Here is a 20,301-nt window from a genome sequence, read left to right on the forward strand (position 1 = left end):
CATCAGACTGCTCATAATTGAAGCCGATACAATTAACAAACCACACACCACATGCTTTCTGCCCAAAACAACTTACAGTACACTAATAACAGGGACAGTCTGCCTGGAGCAGAATCTGGTTTAGTGGCTTTGCTCCGTGCTGGACTATGATCGCAGTAGCCGCACAGCTCCTGAATCATCCCTAAAAAGTGACTGAACTTGAAACTTATATTAGTGGCCCAGGTCCATTAAAATACCTCTTCCACTAATGTAAAGAGGGTAAAAGGAAATAGCTTAAAGGACGACTCTTTAGTTTCAACCCTTTAGTTACTAAAAGAACAACAAAAAGAGAAGTTGAACACAACTAATGCAAATGAACAGCACTAAAATCCCTCTCTATGAAAAAATGCAGCACATCAAAAAAGGAAAAGAATTTGATGAAGTGTATTCAACCTTCATATCACAGACTTTAAAAAAAGTTTTTTTGGTCAGATATCATTGTGAGTGAGAGATAGAGTGAGAGTGTGTCAGTGTGAACGTGCGATATGTGTATGGGAAAGCGCAGCGAAGGGAAGTTGGTGTTTTTGCACATGGTGTTGAAGAAAACTCAGACATTCCAAGACAACTAGGGCTGAAACGATTAGTCGACATTGTCGACAACGTCGACAATAAAAAATTGTCGACAAATATCTTTGTTGTCGAGTAGTCGTTTGATCCCACGTGACCTAATGTAAGGGCCTGCAATATCGCGATTTGACCGCTACGGCGCTGTAGCGCTAGAGTGTAATGCAGCCGGAAGAAAACACAGCGCGAATTATGACGGAGTGCAAACGAATCCGAACTAGCAAGGTGTGTAAAGTTTCACAAAACTATCGTATGCAATACATGCAAGGCGTAACTTGCTTTTCACGGGAGCACAACATGCATGTTAAAGCACTTAAAGAGGAAACACACCGGCACAAGACGAGCCAGTGAGAGGTGAATGTTCTCCAGCTGAAGCTAAATAACTAGCAGTAAATCTCTTTTTAGAGAATGCAATACTACTAATAGCAATAATATTAACAATAATAATATAATTACAGTAATGTGATGATTTATTTTTGCATAGAATAAAGCTTGATCGAGCTTAGGAGTCAGGGCTGTTTTTATTATTGTAGCTCTATTAGGTAACGTTATTACAGTATTATCCCTTGCCTGTATTTTGTTACATATTCATGAAGACTTACAAAAGGAGATGTTATGAAGAATATCATGTCAGTTATTTTTTTATACTGTAAATTAAAAGGTGAATGAGAATGTCTCTGTCAGCTCAGCTCAATTGTCATATCAATAAAAAAAAAATTCTTATAATAATTGTTTGCAGTTTAAGTGTGTCTGTAATGCAGCTGATAATTTTTTTTGTTTATTTTTTTCTATTTAAAGTGAACAGAATATTTAACCAATGTTGCTTAGAGAGCATTTGTGTGTGATTTGAGTTGGACAGAAATCTGAAAACTTAAATAGAATGACCTGTTTAGTTGCTCAAAGTTCATTAAAACAACCATTTCAAAAGCTGAAGTGATTTTTTATATATATATTATAGTTAGAATATGTATAACTCAGTGTTTTAGCTAATTGAAAAGGCTGAATAATCGTTCCAAAAGTACTGATTAGTCGGCGAAATAATCGATGAATAGTCGATTAATCGTTCTAATAATCGTTAGATTAGTCGATTATCAAAATAATCGTTTGTTGCAGCCCTAAAGACAACACACACACACACACACACACACACACACACACACACACACACACACACACACACACACACACACACACACACACACACACACACACACACACAGCAACAGCACATATAGAAAACCAATAACAAAGCTAGAAGCTAGAAAAATATTTAACAACGTCAAACTGTAGAACAACATCCAGCTATCAGATGATTCTGACACAGCTTTCTATTTCCATTTCTGTTTAATCACTATTCTCTCGACTGTCCTTTCACCTCCCTCATTCTCTTCATTTCCTGTCTTTCACGTCTTTATCACACTCTATTTCCTGTTCTTTCACTTTCTTCCTTTGTCTGTTTTGATTTTCCAGCCTGACCCAGATCTTCAGTTAAGTTTGCACTCTCTGGATTACACTATAGCTTTTAACTGTAAACACTCACACACACACACACACACACACACACACACACACACACACACACACACACACACACACACACACACACACACACACACACACACACACACACACACACGCACACAAACACCCTATGAAAGTTGCAGACATTTTTATCAGATCACTCTTTGAGTTTCATGTAAAAATAGATGCAATGCTTAAATGGAATCTCCAGCAGGATTGCGGTTCAAATCCATCAACATTCTCTACAGCATTCAACTGTTTTTCATAACTTCTAAGCAAAGAGTATGATCAATTCAGCCTTTTTGTTACTAGGCATAGTAGTGAGGTTACAGAAGTATGAGGAGAAGTAGTGGGAATAAGAAAACTCTGAGCCAGGTATAGCTAAAAGTTGCCTATAAGCGACCACAGCACAATGTATGAAAGCACATGTACTAACTACTAAACCACAGTTCTGTAAGAAACATGACAACAAATATAATGAAGAGATGCCAGAAAAGGATGGGGATCAGAAAATTAGCCAAATTCAAGCTCTTCTTGCCCATGTTAGCACCACGTATCAAATCACATACACCAACTATAGGCCACAACTATGTGGAGACATGACATAATTAAAGTGAAGAGATGATAAGAAATGAAGGGGAAAAGAAATTGGACCCGAAAGTGTTGCGTACCAGATTTAACTTCACGTTGCCCACATTAGCCCCAAATCACATGCTCTAACTACTAGGCCTGAGCTCTATAGAGACATGACAACAACAAAAGTGAAGGATTGAAACAAAGTGGATTTATTGATAATAAATATTTAAATCTGGTTATTGTGCATTTAAAATGCATTCAGTTTATCAGTGTAACAGAAAGACAGTCAAAAGAAGAAATGAGACTGGGATCAGGAAGTATTGCGAGTCAGACAGATGTAGCACTGTCCAACATGAGCACCACAGGCTAATGCTTTGATTCAAATACAAGACCACAGACAGCAATGAGAATAGGTAAGAATGGGACTGGAATGCATTAACTACTTGGCCACAGCAGTAGATAGGAAATGATGATGAAAAGATGTTCAAGGCGTGTTGTGAGCCAAACTCGAACCCACTTTGCCCCAGTACCATGACTCAATGTGTCACAACTCCAAAAAAGTGACACTCTGGGGCCGTTTACACCTGGCCACTTCATGCGTTTTCTCAGATCGGATACATATCCGATGCCCTCCAAAACGCATTCGAGACGGATTTGAATCCGATCGCTCAAACCACTTCAGGAGGTGGTCTGGGCCGCATTCCAGACGAAACTGGACAAGTGTAAACGCATCTGGTTGTTGAAACCACATATGTAAATTGTACTCCTTCCAAAATGCTAAAAAATAAACGTGTGAGAGCGTGTTATAGGCTATATCTAATGTTATAGCCAGATATGACGACGCTACTGGAACACGCATCGCAGATGAGAAGCTGAGCATCTATTCATTAAGCCAACGTGCAAACTATCGCAAATCAAAGTGAAAGTAAGTCGCAGACGCTTAATACACAATCATCATCATTTAAAGTAGAGAAACCAATGATCTTACCAGGGCTGTTGCCGCTCTCTCTTATTGCGGTCTTTGATTTTGAAATTTTAGCTGATGATCAATAAAATGCAGCTCATATCTGTTGCTTTCGGTGACGTGCACTCCGTTAAATCTGCATATAGCGCGGGAATTGAAGATCGGATTTAAATCCGTTTCGCAAAAACACATTTATGTGACCAGGTGTAAATGGATTCGTTTTGATAAATCAGATAGCTATCCGATCTGAGAAAACGCATGAAGTGGCCAGGTGTAAACAGCCCCTCAGCTTCTCCGTATTCATCTGGGTCATAGCTAGAGTAAGAAACTATGAAACTGGCCCTGCATCACTAGTACAGGACAATCTCTACCATAATCTTCTAACATTTCATTCCTGTGAGATAATGCAAAGTAAACATGTGAAACCCACAGCTGCAAGCAACTGTCAGTAGCCCGCTAAGCCCACTTATCATGATCCCATGTGTTTCCTAATCAGACATTAATAACCATAGCATAGCAGAAAACGCATCAACTGTGGGAAGAACTGGGTTTGTCCTGTAACTTCCCAGAACAGGTTATTCCTCACACAGTGTGTGTGTTTCACATCTTGTCCATTTACTGTAGCAGCTGGGACAGTGGTGATGTAATGCTGCATTATCAAAAATGAACAGAGGGGAGGAAGGAAGCGAGAGCTAGAAAGAAAACACACTCTACAAACACTCACATGCAGCTGGCTGTGGTGGATGCATGTCTTACTATACGTAGAGGCTACAATTTGCTCTCCAGATCTTATGCATGTTCTCGAACAAGCTCAAACAGTGTTATTAAGTGTGTTTATCCTCCCTGTGTGGGGTGTGTGTGTGTAATTGGTTATGTAAGAGGGTTGAGCTCAGGTGAGCTCATGGAGGCATCATTACCTCACACTGGTGCAGAATTTGAATATTCAGATCCAAAATGCCGTCATCTTCTGTCAGGCATGAACTGATAAGATATCAGACAGCAGAACCCATGCAGCACCGCAGATAACAAAGCTTATAATTCTGTTCCAAGTACACTCAATTTGCATGATTCCAATGATAATGTGCATCTTCACATGAATCATAATAAGTTTGTATATTTTATTTTTTTTATTACACAGCTCTCTGAAATTTGATTATTTGAAGGAAAATAAGATGTGAATATATTGTTAATATAAAATAATAATGTATTGGTTATAATAATAATAACAGCAAAATGGTTACATTTATTAACATTAGTTAACTATATTTGTATGAACTAAAAATGAAAAATACTTCTAAAGCATTTATTAATCCATGTTCATTTGAGCATTTACTAAATCATTATTAAAAACAAAAAGTTGTATTTGTTCATTTTATTCAATGGACCTGAGCTACCATGAACTGACAATGAATATTTGTCATTTTTATAATCATCAATAATCATAATTTTGCAATACATTGAGACAATTATTATTATTATTATTATCAAATAAATATTTTGTGCGCACATATAAATTGAAAAATTATGTCTTCCTTAACATGAATAAGAGTACATTAAACAACAGTAAACAAGAAAGGAACCTCTAACACACAGATTGACAGGTACTGTAAGTACATCCACACCTACAAAAACATGCAAAAACTTTTATGACAATCACTCACTCAACTGGAAAACTTTCTGAATCTCTCTCCCTCCATCAAACAAAAATCTTGATAAATTAAAACCCACACATACTTGTACTCCATTGTGCATGAGTCACTTAACAGAGAATATCATTATCAATCGAGCACACACACACACACACACACACACACACACACACACACACACACACACACACACACACACACACACACACACACACACACACTGAGCTTAAGACTTCTATCCTAAACATTATACTCTTGTCTATAGATTACTGCTTCTGGAACCTTTTCAGTTCCACCATGATTTTGCCATTTTTTTCAGATTTTTTGGATCAAAATGGCAGATTTTGTGGTGGTAATTCCCAGAAATTTGTGATACATTTGATACATTTTAACTTGTAAAATGACCAATGGACATTTTTTTTTTAGACTTGGAAAGACTAGGATATTGAGTGTGGTGCACAGCATTACCCATTCTTCACAAATCTGAAATAACTTATAATATATAAAATCTAATATATATGTATATACATTACAACTTATGGATAAGTTAGATAATTATAAATAATTTTTATAATTTAGATAATTTTCTAGTGATACGGGGAATTATGCAGGATTGTATTCTGGAGGGACTGCCTTTCACTTCAAAAGTTTATCACAGTGATGTCACCTTGAAGCTGCAAAGTCCCCCAAACAGCTGTGCCATTACAAAGCCCCATAACAAAGCACCTCATCTACTACATGAATTGATTCTCTCAATGATTGAATTTGTGCTGGAATGACTCAGGGATCTCAATCGACCCCATGTAATGAGCCCAGATAGCCATAACCTGGATGAGAGTTTAAAGGAGCCATTCACAGCCATCACATCTGAAATTACACAGAGCATGTGTGTGAGAGAGAATGCAGGCGCTTGTTGAGCCATACTGAACTACTGCGATCCTTCTTGACTGGTTTGAAAAATTGTGAGTAAAAGTGTGTTTGTTGTGTCAGGTTTAATACTTGTGGCTGGTCACCTGTCTTGTTGTTTAAAGGATTAGTTCACTTCAGAATTAAAATTTATTGATAATTTACTGACCCCCCCCCCCCCCCCCCACGTCATACAAGATATTTATGTTTTACTTTTTTCAGTCAAAAAGACATTGAGGTTTTTGAGGAAATAATTCCAGGATTCTCCATATAGTGGACTTCAGCGGTTATCAACGGTTGAAGGTCCAAATTGCTGTTTCAGTCCAGCTTCAAAGAGCTCTACACGATCCCAGCCAAGGAATAAGGGTCTTATCTAGTGAAACGATCAGTCATATTGTAATTTTTTTTAACATTTCTATACTTTTTAACCACAAATGCTCGTCTTGCAATAGCTGTGATGCGCCACACATTACGCGTTCACGTTCACGTGTGACGTAGGCGTAAGTACAGACCTAGTGTTTACAAAATGAACATGCAAAGACTAAGTCAAATGCCCTTTACAAAAAAAAAAAAAAAAAGTAAAATAACGATGTCGGACGATTTTGAGGTTGGAGGAGAAAATGAGATGTCACGTTACCGCCTGACCTTTCCAACGTGATCACGTAATGCGTGACGTCGTGGACGTGCAAGATGAGCATTTATGGTTAAAAAGTATACATATATTTTTAGGGCTGGGAATCGATTAAAAAACAATTAACTAATTAATTGCACAATTTGCTGTAATTAATTGCATTTCCCGCAAGCTTGTAATCATCAATATTTAAACTTAGAATCACCTAGTTAAATTAAGTTAAATTAATAATATTAAAATAATATTAAACATCAATATATCAATATATTATTCTTTTTCAATAATCAATCAACATAATCAATTTAACTGATTTTTTTATATTTTTTTATACTAATTATCAAAATAAAATATAGTCCTACAAAGCTATTATTACCGGAGCATGTGATCAGAGCGGGTAATTTTACCATTGTTACCCAGCATGACTATACCAGCTCAGTAGGACTATTGCAAACAGAAGTCTACTACAGAGAAATTTCACCTTATTTGAGCAGACTTTGCTTTTCCAGGGCGTGATCGGTACATGATTGGAGCGTTTGGGCTGTGAACGACAGAGCAGAACGCGCAGCGCAAACAAGGAGCGGAACATTGAGCAGAGAGCGCAGCAGCGCGCCGACACACACACACACGGATCGGAAAAGACCTGCTCATGAAAGCTGCGCGAGAATTAAACCTGATCGCCGAACACAGAGGGGCGGGACGGCATATTTTCGGCCTTTTCAATAGCAGCTGCATTAAAACGGGGCAAAAAAAAAAGTGCTGCGCTAATTTCATCTAACATCTCAAATTAATCGCAAAGATTAACGTGTTAATTCCCCCAGCCCTAATATTTTTATTTTATAGAAAACGATCGATTGTCTCACTGGATAACGCCCTTATTCCTCGGCTGGGATCGTGCAGAGCTCTTTGAAGCTGCATTGAAAATGCAATTTGGACCTTCAGCCTGATAGTCCCCGTTGAAGTCCACTATATGGAGAAACATCCTGGAATGTTTTCCTCAAAAACCTTAATTTCTTTTCGACTGAAGAAAGATAGACATGAACATCTTGGATGACGTGGGGATGAGTAAATTATCAGTAAATTTTAATTCTGAAGTGAACTAATCCGTTAACCTCAAAGTTATAGCAGATAATAACCCCCTCTCCACACACAGACACTCACTCCGCCCGCTCCGCTTGAGGACTCGTTAACTCAAATTTACGGCTTGTGCGGTTCTGTCCTGGTGACACTTAGGTGTTAAAACTGACACTAAACTGATGGAGTGACTAAGCTTTTTGTACATGAAACCTAAAATACTCAAGTTCTGAGGGAACGAAAAGTTAAAGAAGATAATCAGAAAATACAAAAAACATGAAAAATACAAATCGCATAATATTTACTGTGCTTTAGTACTGACTGTGTAAACAGCTGTGATTTGGCCACAGGCATGATTACTCAATGTTGATTTTACTTTTATACCACATCTCTATGAACACGAAATTAATACTGTACTTCACATTACAGAATTATGTTATGAATAAATACATTTGTCAAATTAGACATTGTAATTGTTGTAAAAAAAAATTTCCAAACAAAGTCAAAGCAGAATCAGTTGTTCAGCATTGAAAAAGCAACACATACAGTGGTAGAGACGATTGGCTGAGTGAATGACTCAATGACTCTTTCATAATATACAAAAACACTTATCACCACCTACTGGCATAAAGATTTAACCTGCAGAAAGAGGCTCTGAAAAAAGTCCTACCACTAATGCAACAAAGACTCAGTGCAACAACAACTATTTTGAATATTAAATGACATGTGTCCCCTTCAATATCTAGTTACTAGCCTGTGAAATGAAACATTAAAGGTACAATATGCAAGATTTTCTGCCGCTAGAGGGAACTACATTCCAAAAAACAACAACGGCGTAGCTTGATGACGATGTGAAGGAGCGTGGAATGATGGGAACTCCACCGTGGATGTAAATCAGTCAGACGGGAATTGAAAAATCATGTTCATGGATGAGGTAAAGTTCTATTTTTATAAATGTTGCGTTTAATTACATGCCTTTATTTCATTAAAATGAATTAACCGCAAGAAAAGTAAGGTTTAATACTAAATTGGTTATCATAGATGTTACTGTATTTGTCGAATTCATTGTTGTGATAACGCTGCGCAGTTTTACGTGTCCTAAACAATTGTTGTAAAAGTACATTCGAACATACCCGCATCATTGGCCAAAATACTGATTAATCTTTATGTATAACACATGCTATATGTAATGAAGTTCAGGTGTTATGGGAAGAAGGAGGCGGGAACCGGCGAACATTCATGACACATTTTAATGATAAAAATAAAACAATCGGTAAAGAATAATTGTGTTCCATAACGACTGCACGAAACAAGCTAACGTTTGTTGCTTGATAGACGCTACAACTACAACTTACGAATTTGTCCAGGACTCCACGCAGTACGAGCGGAAACCGAGGGTAACGCAGATATGAAGCCATTGACTGGCGACTCCCAGCTCACACGGCCCGTTTCCTTGGTTAAAATTGCAATTTTCTATTTAAAAATAGTTGGAAACATTTTGGATATTGTACGTAATCAACTTAACAAAATATATAACACTGGCCTTGTGATTTTTGGATGTTTTAATGCAAAAATCTTACATATTGTACCTTTAATAGCAAGTCTAAAAATGAGCTGGTTAAAGAGGAAGAGTTTGCATCCAGTTTTTTAGAACTAAAGAGAAGTGCAAATTAAATAGATACATTTTTTATTCAATAGATGTTCTTCTTCGGAATTTAAATAATGTGAATAATTTTTTTTCCAGGCAACCCCCCCCCCACACACACACACAAAAAAACCCCACACTTTTCAAAAGAAGTGAACAAGAGTGCTACAATAAACAAAGCGGTAATAACTGTGTTTATGGCAGTTGCACTCTAATGTGGGCTGTTATGATGTTTTACTACTGTGACAGTGTGTAACAGTTATGGGTATTACCAAGATATACAGCACCATTTATTAACTAACCGAACATTTTTTTTAAAAGGTGAGAGGGACTATATTTCAGAAACAGAGTAGTAAAGTTATAACTTGATGTTTACCCCTATTGTTTGTGGCTCTGCTTCTACTCCTGGAGCGGCTGCGTTGTCTCTGTAGCCTCGTTCGACCCAGGAGCCTGTAGTAATATCCTGGTCTCCCAGAACCTTTCCGTGTGACACCTGACATAGCTCCGAGCACACTTCTGTCACACTCACGCCTCAAAGCACGGCTCACATACACGCGCTCAGACAACACAACTTTAAAGATCCCTACTGTGCGTAAACTCCACAGTTGCGCAGTGACATCCAAAGTTTTAGAGGAAATTCATTCTAGTACTCAAGTCTTGGAGAGCTAGGAAAAGTCCAACTATAGGAGGTTTGCTTTCTATGTCTCTCTGTTTCACTCTGTTGCTTGACTTCTCACTGAGGGGGTAAAGCTCACAATGTTCTCCAGTGCTGCATGCTCTCTCGCTCTCTCTCTCTCTCTCTCTCTCTCTCTCTCTCTCTCTCTCTCTCTCTCTCTCTCTCTCTCTCTCTCTCTCTCTCTCTCTCTCTCTCTCTCTCTCTCTCTCTCTCTCTCTCTCTCTCTCTCTCTCTCTCTCTCTCTCACACACACACTTAGCCTACAAGTAGCAGGAAGGCAGAGGTATGCCATTGAACACATAGGGAGAAAGCCAAAAGACAAAGTTTGCGCGGAGAGTTTGTGGGAAAACCAGGGCTGGATCCGCAGAAGGTGGTGAATATGGTGAATTCCATGAAACCTGTCAAGAACCAGTCATATTTCACCCCATAATTTAATAAATAAATAAATAAATAAATAAATAAATAAATAGAAAAAATAATAATAAACGGAAGTAAGAAATAATACGTTACATAAAGACAATGTAAAATAATAATAATAATAATAATAATAATAATAATAATAATATATATATATTTATATATATATATGCACACACACACACACACACACACACACACACACACACACACACACACACACACACACACACACACACACACACACACACACACACACACACACACACACACACACACACACACACATTACTTTTTTATTCTGTAGATTTTTGGCTGAAATGTGACCTGAGGTTTCATTTCACATGTATAGATTTATTTATGTAAAACTTAAAAATAAAAAGAGAAGTTCCTCAGACTTCTGCTTCAAAACAATTGCTTCTCTCTTTCTCTTACTGAGTTTGAGTTTTTGACCATTTCTATTCCCTACAAATTTGAATTTATTTCCCAATAAGATGACAAGAGTCACATTACTATGACAAGTTTAAAATTTAATATGAAAACAGACGTTAAAATTCCGATTCACCTTAATGGCACTTGTCTAGAAAAGTATGCAATCTGAAATCTCCTTATTTATCCTAAGCTGTGATGTCACAGGCTGCAGACAGGGAAAATATACAGGAATGTCATGCTTTTTAGAGCCCTACGAAATAGCCACTGGTAAAACATCTACTATTAGAGATGTTGCTTGCCAAAAAAAAAAAGTAGCCATTTGACCCGAATTCAACAGACACAAATGATGGAGTCTATATTCTGCATCAAAGGCAGAAACATATGGAAAACATTTGCAGGCTAAGAAAAACCCAGAATGTTCTAAACACACAACTGTGCCATAAGTCATGCTTATATCACAACCACAGTGATCCATCCAGTTCAATCCCATGACAGAGGAATTTTGAAAAACCAGTCCAGATGCAAAGCGAAACCAAACGTGTATGTGAGATAAAAGCTTCGGCCAAAGGCTGCAGGTTTGAAACCTGTAAAGATGATATCATGAAGTTTCATTATTGTGTTTTGTCTTCTAACAAATACTGACAGTCAGTCCTAAGCCGGAATGCCTCTTAGAAAGATTTCATTATACTGTTTGTTTCAAAGATCAATTCAAGACTGCCACAAATTAAAAACACGGAGTCTGAATCAAGGCTCTATTCCAATTTTAGAGAAAGTCCAGTCCAGGGTTTAGATGTGCATCCTCATAAGGGCCCAGACAAACTTCTCCAGACAAGGTTCTCATCAGCCAATGAGGAGCTAGTGCTGAGGGTGTGGGTCAAGCAGCTGGAATACAGCAGAACAGATGGACACAAAGACACACATGCACAGACATTTACAAATGATTTACTATTAGAGTTTGACTATAAAAATGTGAAAACCCACACGTTCTTGAAAGAATACATACAGAGTGACATAACAGTAAGTATGTTTTAATTAAAGGGAACATTTAACCAAAACTGAAAATTCTGTCATCATTAATTCACACTCATGTGGTTCAAAACCTGTATGACTTTCTTCTGTGGAACACAAAAGAAGGTATTTTGAAGAATATCTCAAATATTTTTGTCTGTTCAGGGGAGGTCAGAGTGATCACACAACCTGTTGATGCGTCGGTGTGAGTAACCGGTCTCTTTTAGGGAAGCTGGATACACAAACTTCAACTCTCCATTCAATTTTCCTATTGTTATCCGTTCAACCTTCCTGCTTTCAAACGATTCCCTGCCCAACCCCCTTCTGTTTGACTGCTGTGACTCCCCAGGTGACAATAAGACCAGTGCCATAAAACAGTCAATCAGAGAATCACACTAAAATACTTCAATTCAGCCCTTGTAAAGCCCAAGCATCAGGATTACGGCCGGATATTCCCCCATGTGTCCCTGTAGACTTATTGAAAATATGTAACACACTCATAACAACACACATTGGTCCACTGTTCTTTGTCTGAAAAGTGAACACAAGCTGTTTGCTTGGGGTTACACTTGGGGGCAAACTCAGAATCGAGGTCATTTCCTGTTCTCATGGCTTTGCTAGACTTGGGACACTTGGAAATTCGTTCACTGTGTGCACAAATGTGAATGTCAGAGAAAGGGGATGGACAGTGGAGAACTTTCTAAAGGATTGTATCTCTTGCATGCTCAATCTTGCCCTTCCAGATGCCATAATAGGAAAACACACACACACACACACACACACACACACACACACACACACACACACAGAACTGTCTTAAAGGGGTAGTTCAGCCAAAAAGGGAAATTATGTCATTATTAACAATTATAATTTTATTATTGGGATACAAATGAATTTTTTTCAGGCAGCTTTTTCATAGCTTTTTTATTCCAATTTTGTTTTTTAGTTTTTTTTTGTTTTGTAATTCTAAGAAATTACTACTTTTATTCAGCAAGGATACATTAAATTGATCAAAAGTGACTGTAAAGATGTTTATAATGTTACAAAAGAGTTCTATTTCAAATAAATACTGTTCTTTTGAACTTTCTATTCGTCATAGAATCCTGAAAATATATAATATGGTTTCCACAAAAATATTGGGCAGCCACAACTGTTTTCAACATTGGTAATAATAAGAAATCTTTTTTGAGCATCAAATCAGCATAGAATGATTTCTGAAGGATGATGTGAGACTGCAGTAATGGCTATTAAAAATTCAGCTTTGCCATCGCAGGAAACAATACCTTTTAAAATATTCAAAATAGAAAACATTTTAAACTGTACTATGTACTAAAATGTTACTGTATTATGGTTTTTACTGTATTTTTGATCAAACAAAAGCAGCCTTGGTGAGCATAAGAGACTTTCTTCATAAACATTTAAAAAAATACTTACTGACCCCAAACTTTTGAAAGATAGTGTAAGTTGAAAAATGTAAGTAATTTTTTAACTGATATTCTTTTCTTCTAGTGAGCTGAAAACAGATGTGGCCAGATCATTGAGTTGAAACTGAGATCCAAAAAGAATCATTCTCCTGAGTTGTTTCAAATCAAACTGAACAATGTATTCACAAACCAGAATGAGTTGTGCATGAATCGGAGAGCAGAGGTTCTGGAGCGGAAGATTATCACTTAATAATGACTAAAATATATAATACATCAGCCTGAGTAAATAATGACATACTTTATTTTTGGGTGAATTATTCCTTTAAGAAAGAGAAGCAGACAAAACAGTCTGTCTTAACCCCCTGGGGTCGACGGTATCGCCGGCGATACCAGCTCGCTTTTTTTCAGTTCAGTTCAAAAGAAATTAATTTTGCTCTGTGGACTTTGAAATTACAAGCAAGTTTCATACATCAATCGATTCTGTTAAATGTGTATTATTTTTGTGTATACGCACAATAAAAACAAAGTGTGAACTGTAACTCAGCGAATACTCAGTCAAACAGACATACAGATACACAGACATGAAGCTTGAATTCTATGCTTTTAAATGAGGTAATTTATATAAAAAACAAATATTCTCATCTTGTGAAATCTGTATTAAAAGAGAGCGATCCCAGTCGAGCTCATTAGAGCTAATTCAAAGGTAATGTGACTCCGCCCACGGAGAGCGCGTGCTATTCAAACGCAAACTACTGAGGCAATCCAAGCAAACCTGTGAACGCCCCCATATCAGCTCGAGAAAACAAGTTTATTCAGACCATTGTAGCCTACGTGTTTACACCATCTGGCAGCGCTGTGAGAAATATTAATAATGGATAATCTACCTCAGAGTGCGGGTATTGCAGGAGAGAGGATCCGAATATGTAGTAAGTTTTTTTTCCTTCTCAAGTTAATCGCGTTTCTGTGAATGAATGAACGGCAGCCGCAGAGATGCGCGCTGTTTACCACAGCTCGCAAAAAGACAGTTTAAATTTAAATTGCGTCTCTGTGTGAATGAATGATGATGTTTTAGCAAACTGTATTGCTATACTGAGTTGAGTAAAAACCGACAGAAATAGCCTATGTTGAAATAAAATGTAGGCTATTTGTATAAGCAACGTTTTAAACTGAAAATTAACATTTATATGCCCTAATATTTCATAAAAACAACGTTACAGTCAGGCGTTTCTGTTTGTGTATGAATGTTTCGGTTTTAGCAAACTGTATTGCTACACTCAGTAAATATCGACTAAAATATGTTGAAATAAAATGTATTTGTATAAGCAACATATTAAACTGCAAATTAACATTTATATTTCTTATAATAAAAATGAAAGACCTATGTTACAGACATATGAAAGACAACATTTCGTTGATTAGTTTTGGATAGATTATACATTTTTACTGTAAAATATCTGCCACCTCAAATAAGCTTTTGTTTGCCAATATTTGCTTATGTTAAATATAATATGTTTTGTCAAAAATAAAGTTATCAAATAATCAATCAAATCCTTAACTTTGAAATATGTATGATAAAATATATACTTTAGTTTTTACAAAGAAAGATTCTTGAATTGTTGTTGTAATTGTAACCTTTTTAATAAAAAAATATATTTACAAAGTAGATGTAAACAAACTATTAAAAGGTAAATATAAGCCCTTTCTTTAAATAACTTTTATTGTGTTTTATTATTGACAAATTTGGGGAGAAGATAAATATTCTTGTGGCTCAGTGACTCACCTGAATGAATGGCTAATTAAGTATGCAGGCCCCATTGTCTCCTAAGGTGTGAACCACTACATATACATGACCGTTGACGCCCACTCCGCATATGGCCTTTCCAAACAGAAAGTGCTTTGCAAAATTCAAATCAATGTGTTATGTGAATGATAAGGCAGGGTGATTTTCACTTTATTTTGAAGAAAAAACACTAGGCGATGACATCTTTTAGACAAAAGTCTTATTGGCACATATTTAGAATGTGTTTTATGGCCTAATTTCAGAAACTTTATTTTTTATTTTTTTCAATAACCATGCATAAACATTATTCTCTCAAAAATGCAGACATGTACATTCTTGTTGCTCACATTTCATGGTAGCCCTGTTTGTGCTAAATAGTGTGTAATTTTTTTTTTGCCATTAACATGTTTATAAGCAACTGAAAAAAGCAAAAATGTCAGGGCATGTCAGAACATCTCAAGGACCCCAAAAACACCTTAGACCCCAGAGGGTTAATACTCAACACACTTTTAATCTTAATTTCTTTTCACTGAAAGTCAATGTCATTCTTTCTTCTTTATGTGCCTTTATTATCATTCAGTGTGTACTGTATGTGTGTTTGAGGGAGGGGATTGTTGTTGTTGTTCAGAAAAGAAAGCATTAAGGTTTAGGCTGGTCTGACCGGTGTCTTACTATATCTGACATTGTATGTGAAGAGTATCAAAAGATCTACTTCACTCAAGAAAAAGAAAATACAAGCAGAATGAGAGCAGACAGAGAGCACTTTTTCTGTGCTGTAAAAGATGTGTCATTTATCTTTCTATTGACAGTCTGTTTCAAACACACACACACACACACACACACACACACACACACACACACACACACACACACACACACACACACACACACACACACACACACACACACACACACACACACACACACACACACACACACACACACACACACACACACACACACACACACTCTCTCTCTCTATCTCTCTCTCTCTCTCTCTAACAAAAGCTGCAAAAGGAAGAAAACGGCATAATATCACTAAAAGATCCAAAGTAGGACATTTTGAGATAAAGCAGACAAAAGAACAGATAAAAACTTTAGAGAACCCATTTAAAGTGCTATCATAGCTCAATGTGATTTTAAACAATTATTGTTCAATGTTCAAATTCTCTAAGTAAGTGTTGAACAAAAACACACACACAACAACAAACCAACAAGAAATTGTGTTCACTTTGATTATCTATATTAGAGGGATAGTTCACAAAAAAACTAAATACTGAAAAATTTTATATTTTGAAGAATGTGGGCAACCAATCAGTTTTGGTGATCATTGACTTCCATTGTATGGACAAAACACATTTAAACATTTCTCACAAAATCCTCTTTTGTTTGGGAAGTTATACAGGTTTGGAAAGATCAAGGGTTAGTATATGATGACAATTTCCATTTTCGTTTGACCTAACCGAATAACTTGTCTTTAAAGGTAGAACTTGAACAGGTATATGGGATTTTTGGTCATTTCTTTATAGGTAGTCAGCAGATGACTTCGAGTAGCCATGTAATATTAGAGATAATATACAGCCAAAAAGTGAGTTTTATTTTAAATCAATGGCCAGTTGACCATACATACCCTTACATACCCTTATATACAGTATAAGTGCAGATATGACTCTCAAGAAACCAACAATCTGTTGAGAAATCACAATTGCACACACAAAAACAGTAAAAAGTGTGGAACAGAAACAAAAAGAGATGTGGGACAGAGAAACGAGCTGGTTGAGAACACATTAAAGAAGCAAAATGAGAAGAGAAGAAGTTCAAAGAGAGAAACAATGGGGCAATGACAGGGTGAAAGGTTGAAAGAGTGGGAATTGCTATAAGAGCATTCCTCTTCTCACCCCACTCTATAATGAAAAACAGCACACACTGTACAGACAACTTCAAGAGCTGAATAGCCTAAAACTGTGTGATCCCACACATCGTGTTATTTAACCGACACAGAGGAAAGAACAAAGGTAGAAAATGGGTGGAGGAGAAGTATGGATAACATATAACTCATTTGCTCTTCAAAGAGCGTGAAAGAAAGGGAACCGGGAAAATGAGGTGAGACCAGATAGATTCATGCATCTACTGACTCCTAATGGCTTCCTGCATGTGATGCAGTGTTTGGCCGCACTCCACACAGGAAGGCAAATCAACTTTTTCTGGTTAAGTTGTTAAGTGGTTAAGCCTGGTAGGTAAACCAGCATTCAAAAATACAATGCTATAGTGAGAAGCAATGCTGGATGTTTCAACAGCAACTCACAACTACCTCTATTCCTCAAAAATACCTGCTGACATTATTATATTTATTAGCATTTAAAATAGTGAAGACGTCCTCACAAGTTGGTTTTTGAAATGCTTTATTTGTGAGGATATTTTCATTTTTATAATTTTGTATTATTATTATTACACCATTGGAGATGACTTTGGCAGATTCTCCACTGTGCACACAGCGCCATCTTATGGAGACAAAAAAGTGTGCTTGATTAAGCCAAAGAACACACACAAAGCATATATATATATATTTATTTATTATTATTAATTATTAATTCATTATTTATTTTATTATTAATACTACTTTTATTCAGCAAGAACACAATCAATTGATTAACATTTATCAAGTCACAAAAGATTTCTATTTCAAATAAATGTTGCACTTTTCAACTTTGTTCATCAAAGAATCCTGCAAAAATGTATCATGGTTTTCACAAACATATGAAGTAGCATAATTGTTTTCAACATTGATAATACGAAGAAATGTTCCTTGAGCATCAAATCAGCATATTAGAATGATTTCTGGAGAATTGATTACTAAAAATTCTGCTTTGCCATCACAGGAATAAATGACATTTGTAATATATTAAATTAGAAATAAGCCATTTTTAAATTTGAATGGTAGTGTAAAATACATTAGAGAAAACTCAAAGAGTTGTCCTCAAGTCCATTTCTCAAAAAAGAGATGCATTAACAGCTGAAATGAACAGGTAAAATGCTTTTCAAGTACAAATTTACTTGAGATAAGCACCACGTCTACACGTTTTCTTTCACCACTAGAGAGCACCATGAAAATGTGTGCATCTGACTGTGAGTGTGCCATTGGCTGGTTAGTGTGGATTCAGGAGGAGTCACTGCCATTAAGAAGAATTGGAATGTTTATGGATAGCTTTCTCCAGGTATTATTGACTGGTCTTTACACATGGAGCAAAGCACTGAGGCCTGTTGTAAAGCTAGTGTCTTCTCCTAAGTTTCCTAGATACACTGTAAAAAAAAAAAATTGGTGGTTTAAGTAAGTAACCTGGATGCCTTACAATTTTATGTTTGTTGAAATTGATTTAATCAACATAAACTCTAAATATTATGTTATCTGAACAACATAAAATATCTAAGTTGATTTGACAAAAGAAAAAATGTGATAAATCATGTAAAAAATTTTTTACAGCGTACAGTGGTGAACATCTGCCACTAGCACTACAGTATACTCACACTGATGTTTCAAACTCTAGAAATCAAAGGAGGCAGAATTGAACTAAAACCAATCAATCAAACCAAATGTGAAAACTTGCAGCAGTTCAAGTGATCTCTTAAGAGTCAAAGAAAATGTGTATGTTTGTATCCAGGGCCTAAACTTAACACTCGCCAAGCGCCAAATGCGAGACAAAATCTGCGTTGGCGAGTATATGAAACGGTGTCACTCCCCAGTTGGCCGGTAACATTTTTGTGAATTCTAACAATGTATGAACGTGAACAAATGTGAACAATGCTCGGGACAGTTGACGGGCCAGCGTTGCATAGTCACGAAAGTTTAAGCCTTGACAAGAAGACGTGAAAGGGAGCTCATTTCGTTACTCGCGCGCTGTGTAAAGTTTTGTGCGTGAGTAAATAGTGAGTATACTAGTAAACATAGTTATTATGTCTTAAGTAAACATAGTTGAGAAAGTAAACAAATGTGTAACAGCATATTAGATCGTGCATTCGCTCATAAAGTGACAGCAGCCTAATATTCCTGCTATTGTCTGTGTTTTAATCAAATACAGGACAAAGAAAAAAATCACTCATTGATCTTACCTGAATAACTTTTGTAACTTTAATAAGGATTAATTAATTAGGATGTTTAATTTATACATTGAAGACTATGCAGTGTTACTTTATATTTGCTTACTTTATTAAATTTCTGTACCTGAGACTACTGTTATACCTACCTGAAAAACCTGAAAAGCACTGTTAATTTCATTTGTAATATTGTATTTATTTGTGGTTTTGCATGTAATTTGATTATTTTTTCTTATTACTGACTTTTTGATGACTTTACTGACTATTTGTCTTTAATAATGTTTTAATTTTATATTTATATTAGGCTAGTAGCTTTATCGAAATTGTAATATAGAATTGAGAATTTTCACTGGTAAGTTAGTTTTAGGCCCTGTCTGTATATGATGATCTAGTAAACAGGTGTTCCTATCTCACTCTTGACTGCCTGTCTGTTATAATCAGATATAGTGAATAATTTATCAGTGTAAAAATCATCTTCATCTCTGCTCTTGACCTTTATATAATGCTCAAATCCACCCTTCCTTTCTCAGGCTTTTATTTTTAGACCTGTGCTATTAATCAGTTCTCACTTATACCAGTTCCTCCCGCATCATATGATGCTGTATATCTGTCACAAAGAAAGTCCAAACTTGACCCATGATCAGCACAATCCTGACAAGCCAAAAACTGGTGCTGTTTCTTAGATATGCTTCAAATTACTGTTCAGAGTGGCCTTATAACTAATAAATTAAACAATAATAATTAAAAAAGATTTAAAAAAATGCAGCATATGGCATTGTCATAATCCATTACATCAATTATTAGTCAGAATTTCATTAAATGGAAAGATGTATTTTAAAATTGTGTCAGATCTCTCTTTATATTTTGGATAGCTGGTAAATTTAGACAATAATGTGATGTGATGAG

General features: G+C 36.2%; 1 protein-coding gene across 5 annotated transcripts in view; it reads right to left on the reverse strand.

Moving 5' to 3' along the window:
* Positions 1-20,301, reverse strand: part of dab2ipb (DAB2 interacting protein b) — a 176,207-nt gene that overhangs the window by 76,340 nt on the left and 79,566 nt on the right. For 2 of the 5 annotated variants that reach the window (XM_081367113.1, XM_081367112.1), the window contains exon 1: positions 9,943-10,365. The exons of the other annotated variants lie outside the window; for them this stretch is intronic. In XM_081367113.1, coding sequence (XP_081223239.1) covers positions 9,943-10,066 — 124 coding nt within the window. In that variant the 5' untranslated portion in view covers positions 10,067-10,365. Of the gene's footprint in view, positions 1-9,942; positions 10,366-20,301 lie in introns of those variants that run through there. 5 annotated transcript variants of the gene reach the window in all.

This window comes from Scardinius erythrophthalmus, assembly GCF_964197995.2.
Source record: "Scardinius erythrophthalmus genome assembly, chromosome: 5".
NCBI lineage: Eukaryota > Metazoa > Chordata > Actinopteri > Cypriniformes > Leuciscidae > Scardinius > Scardinius erythrophthalmus.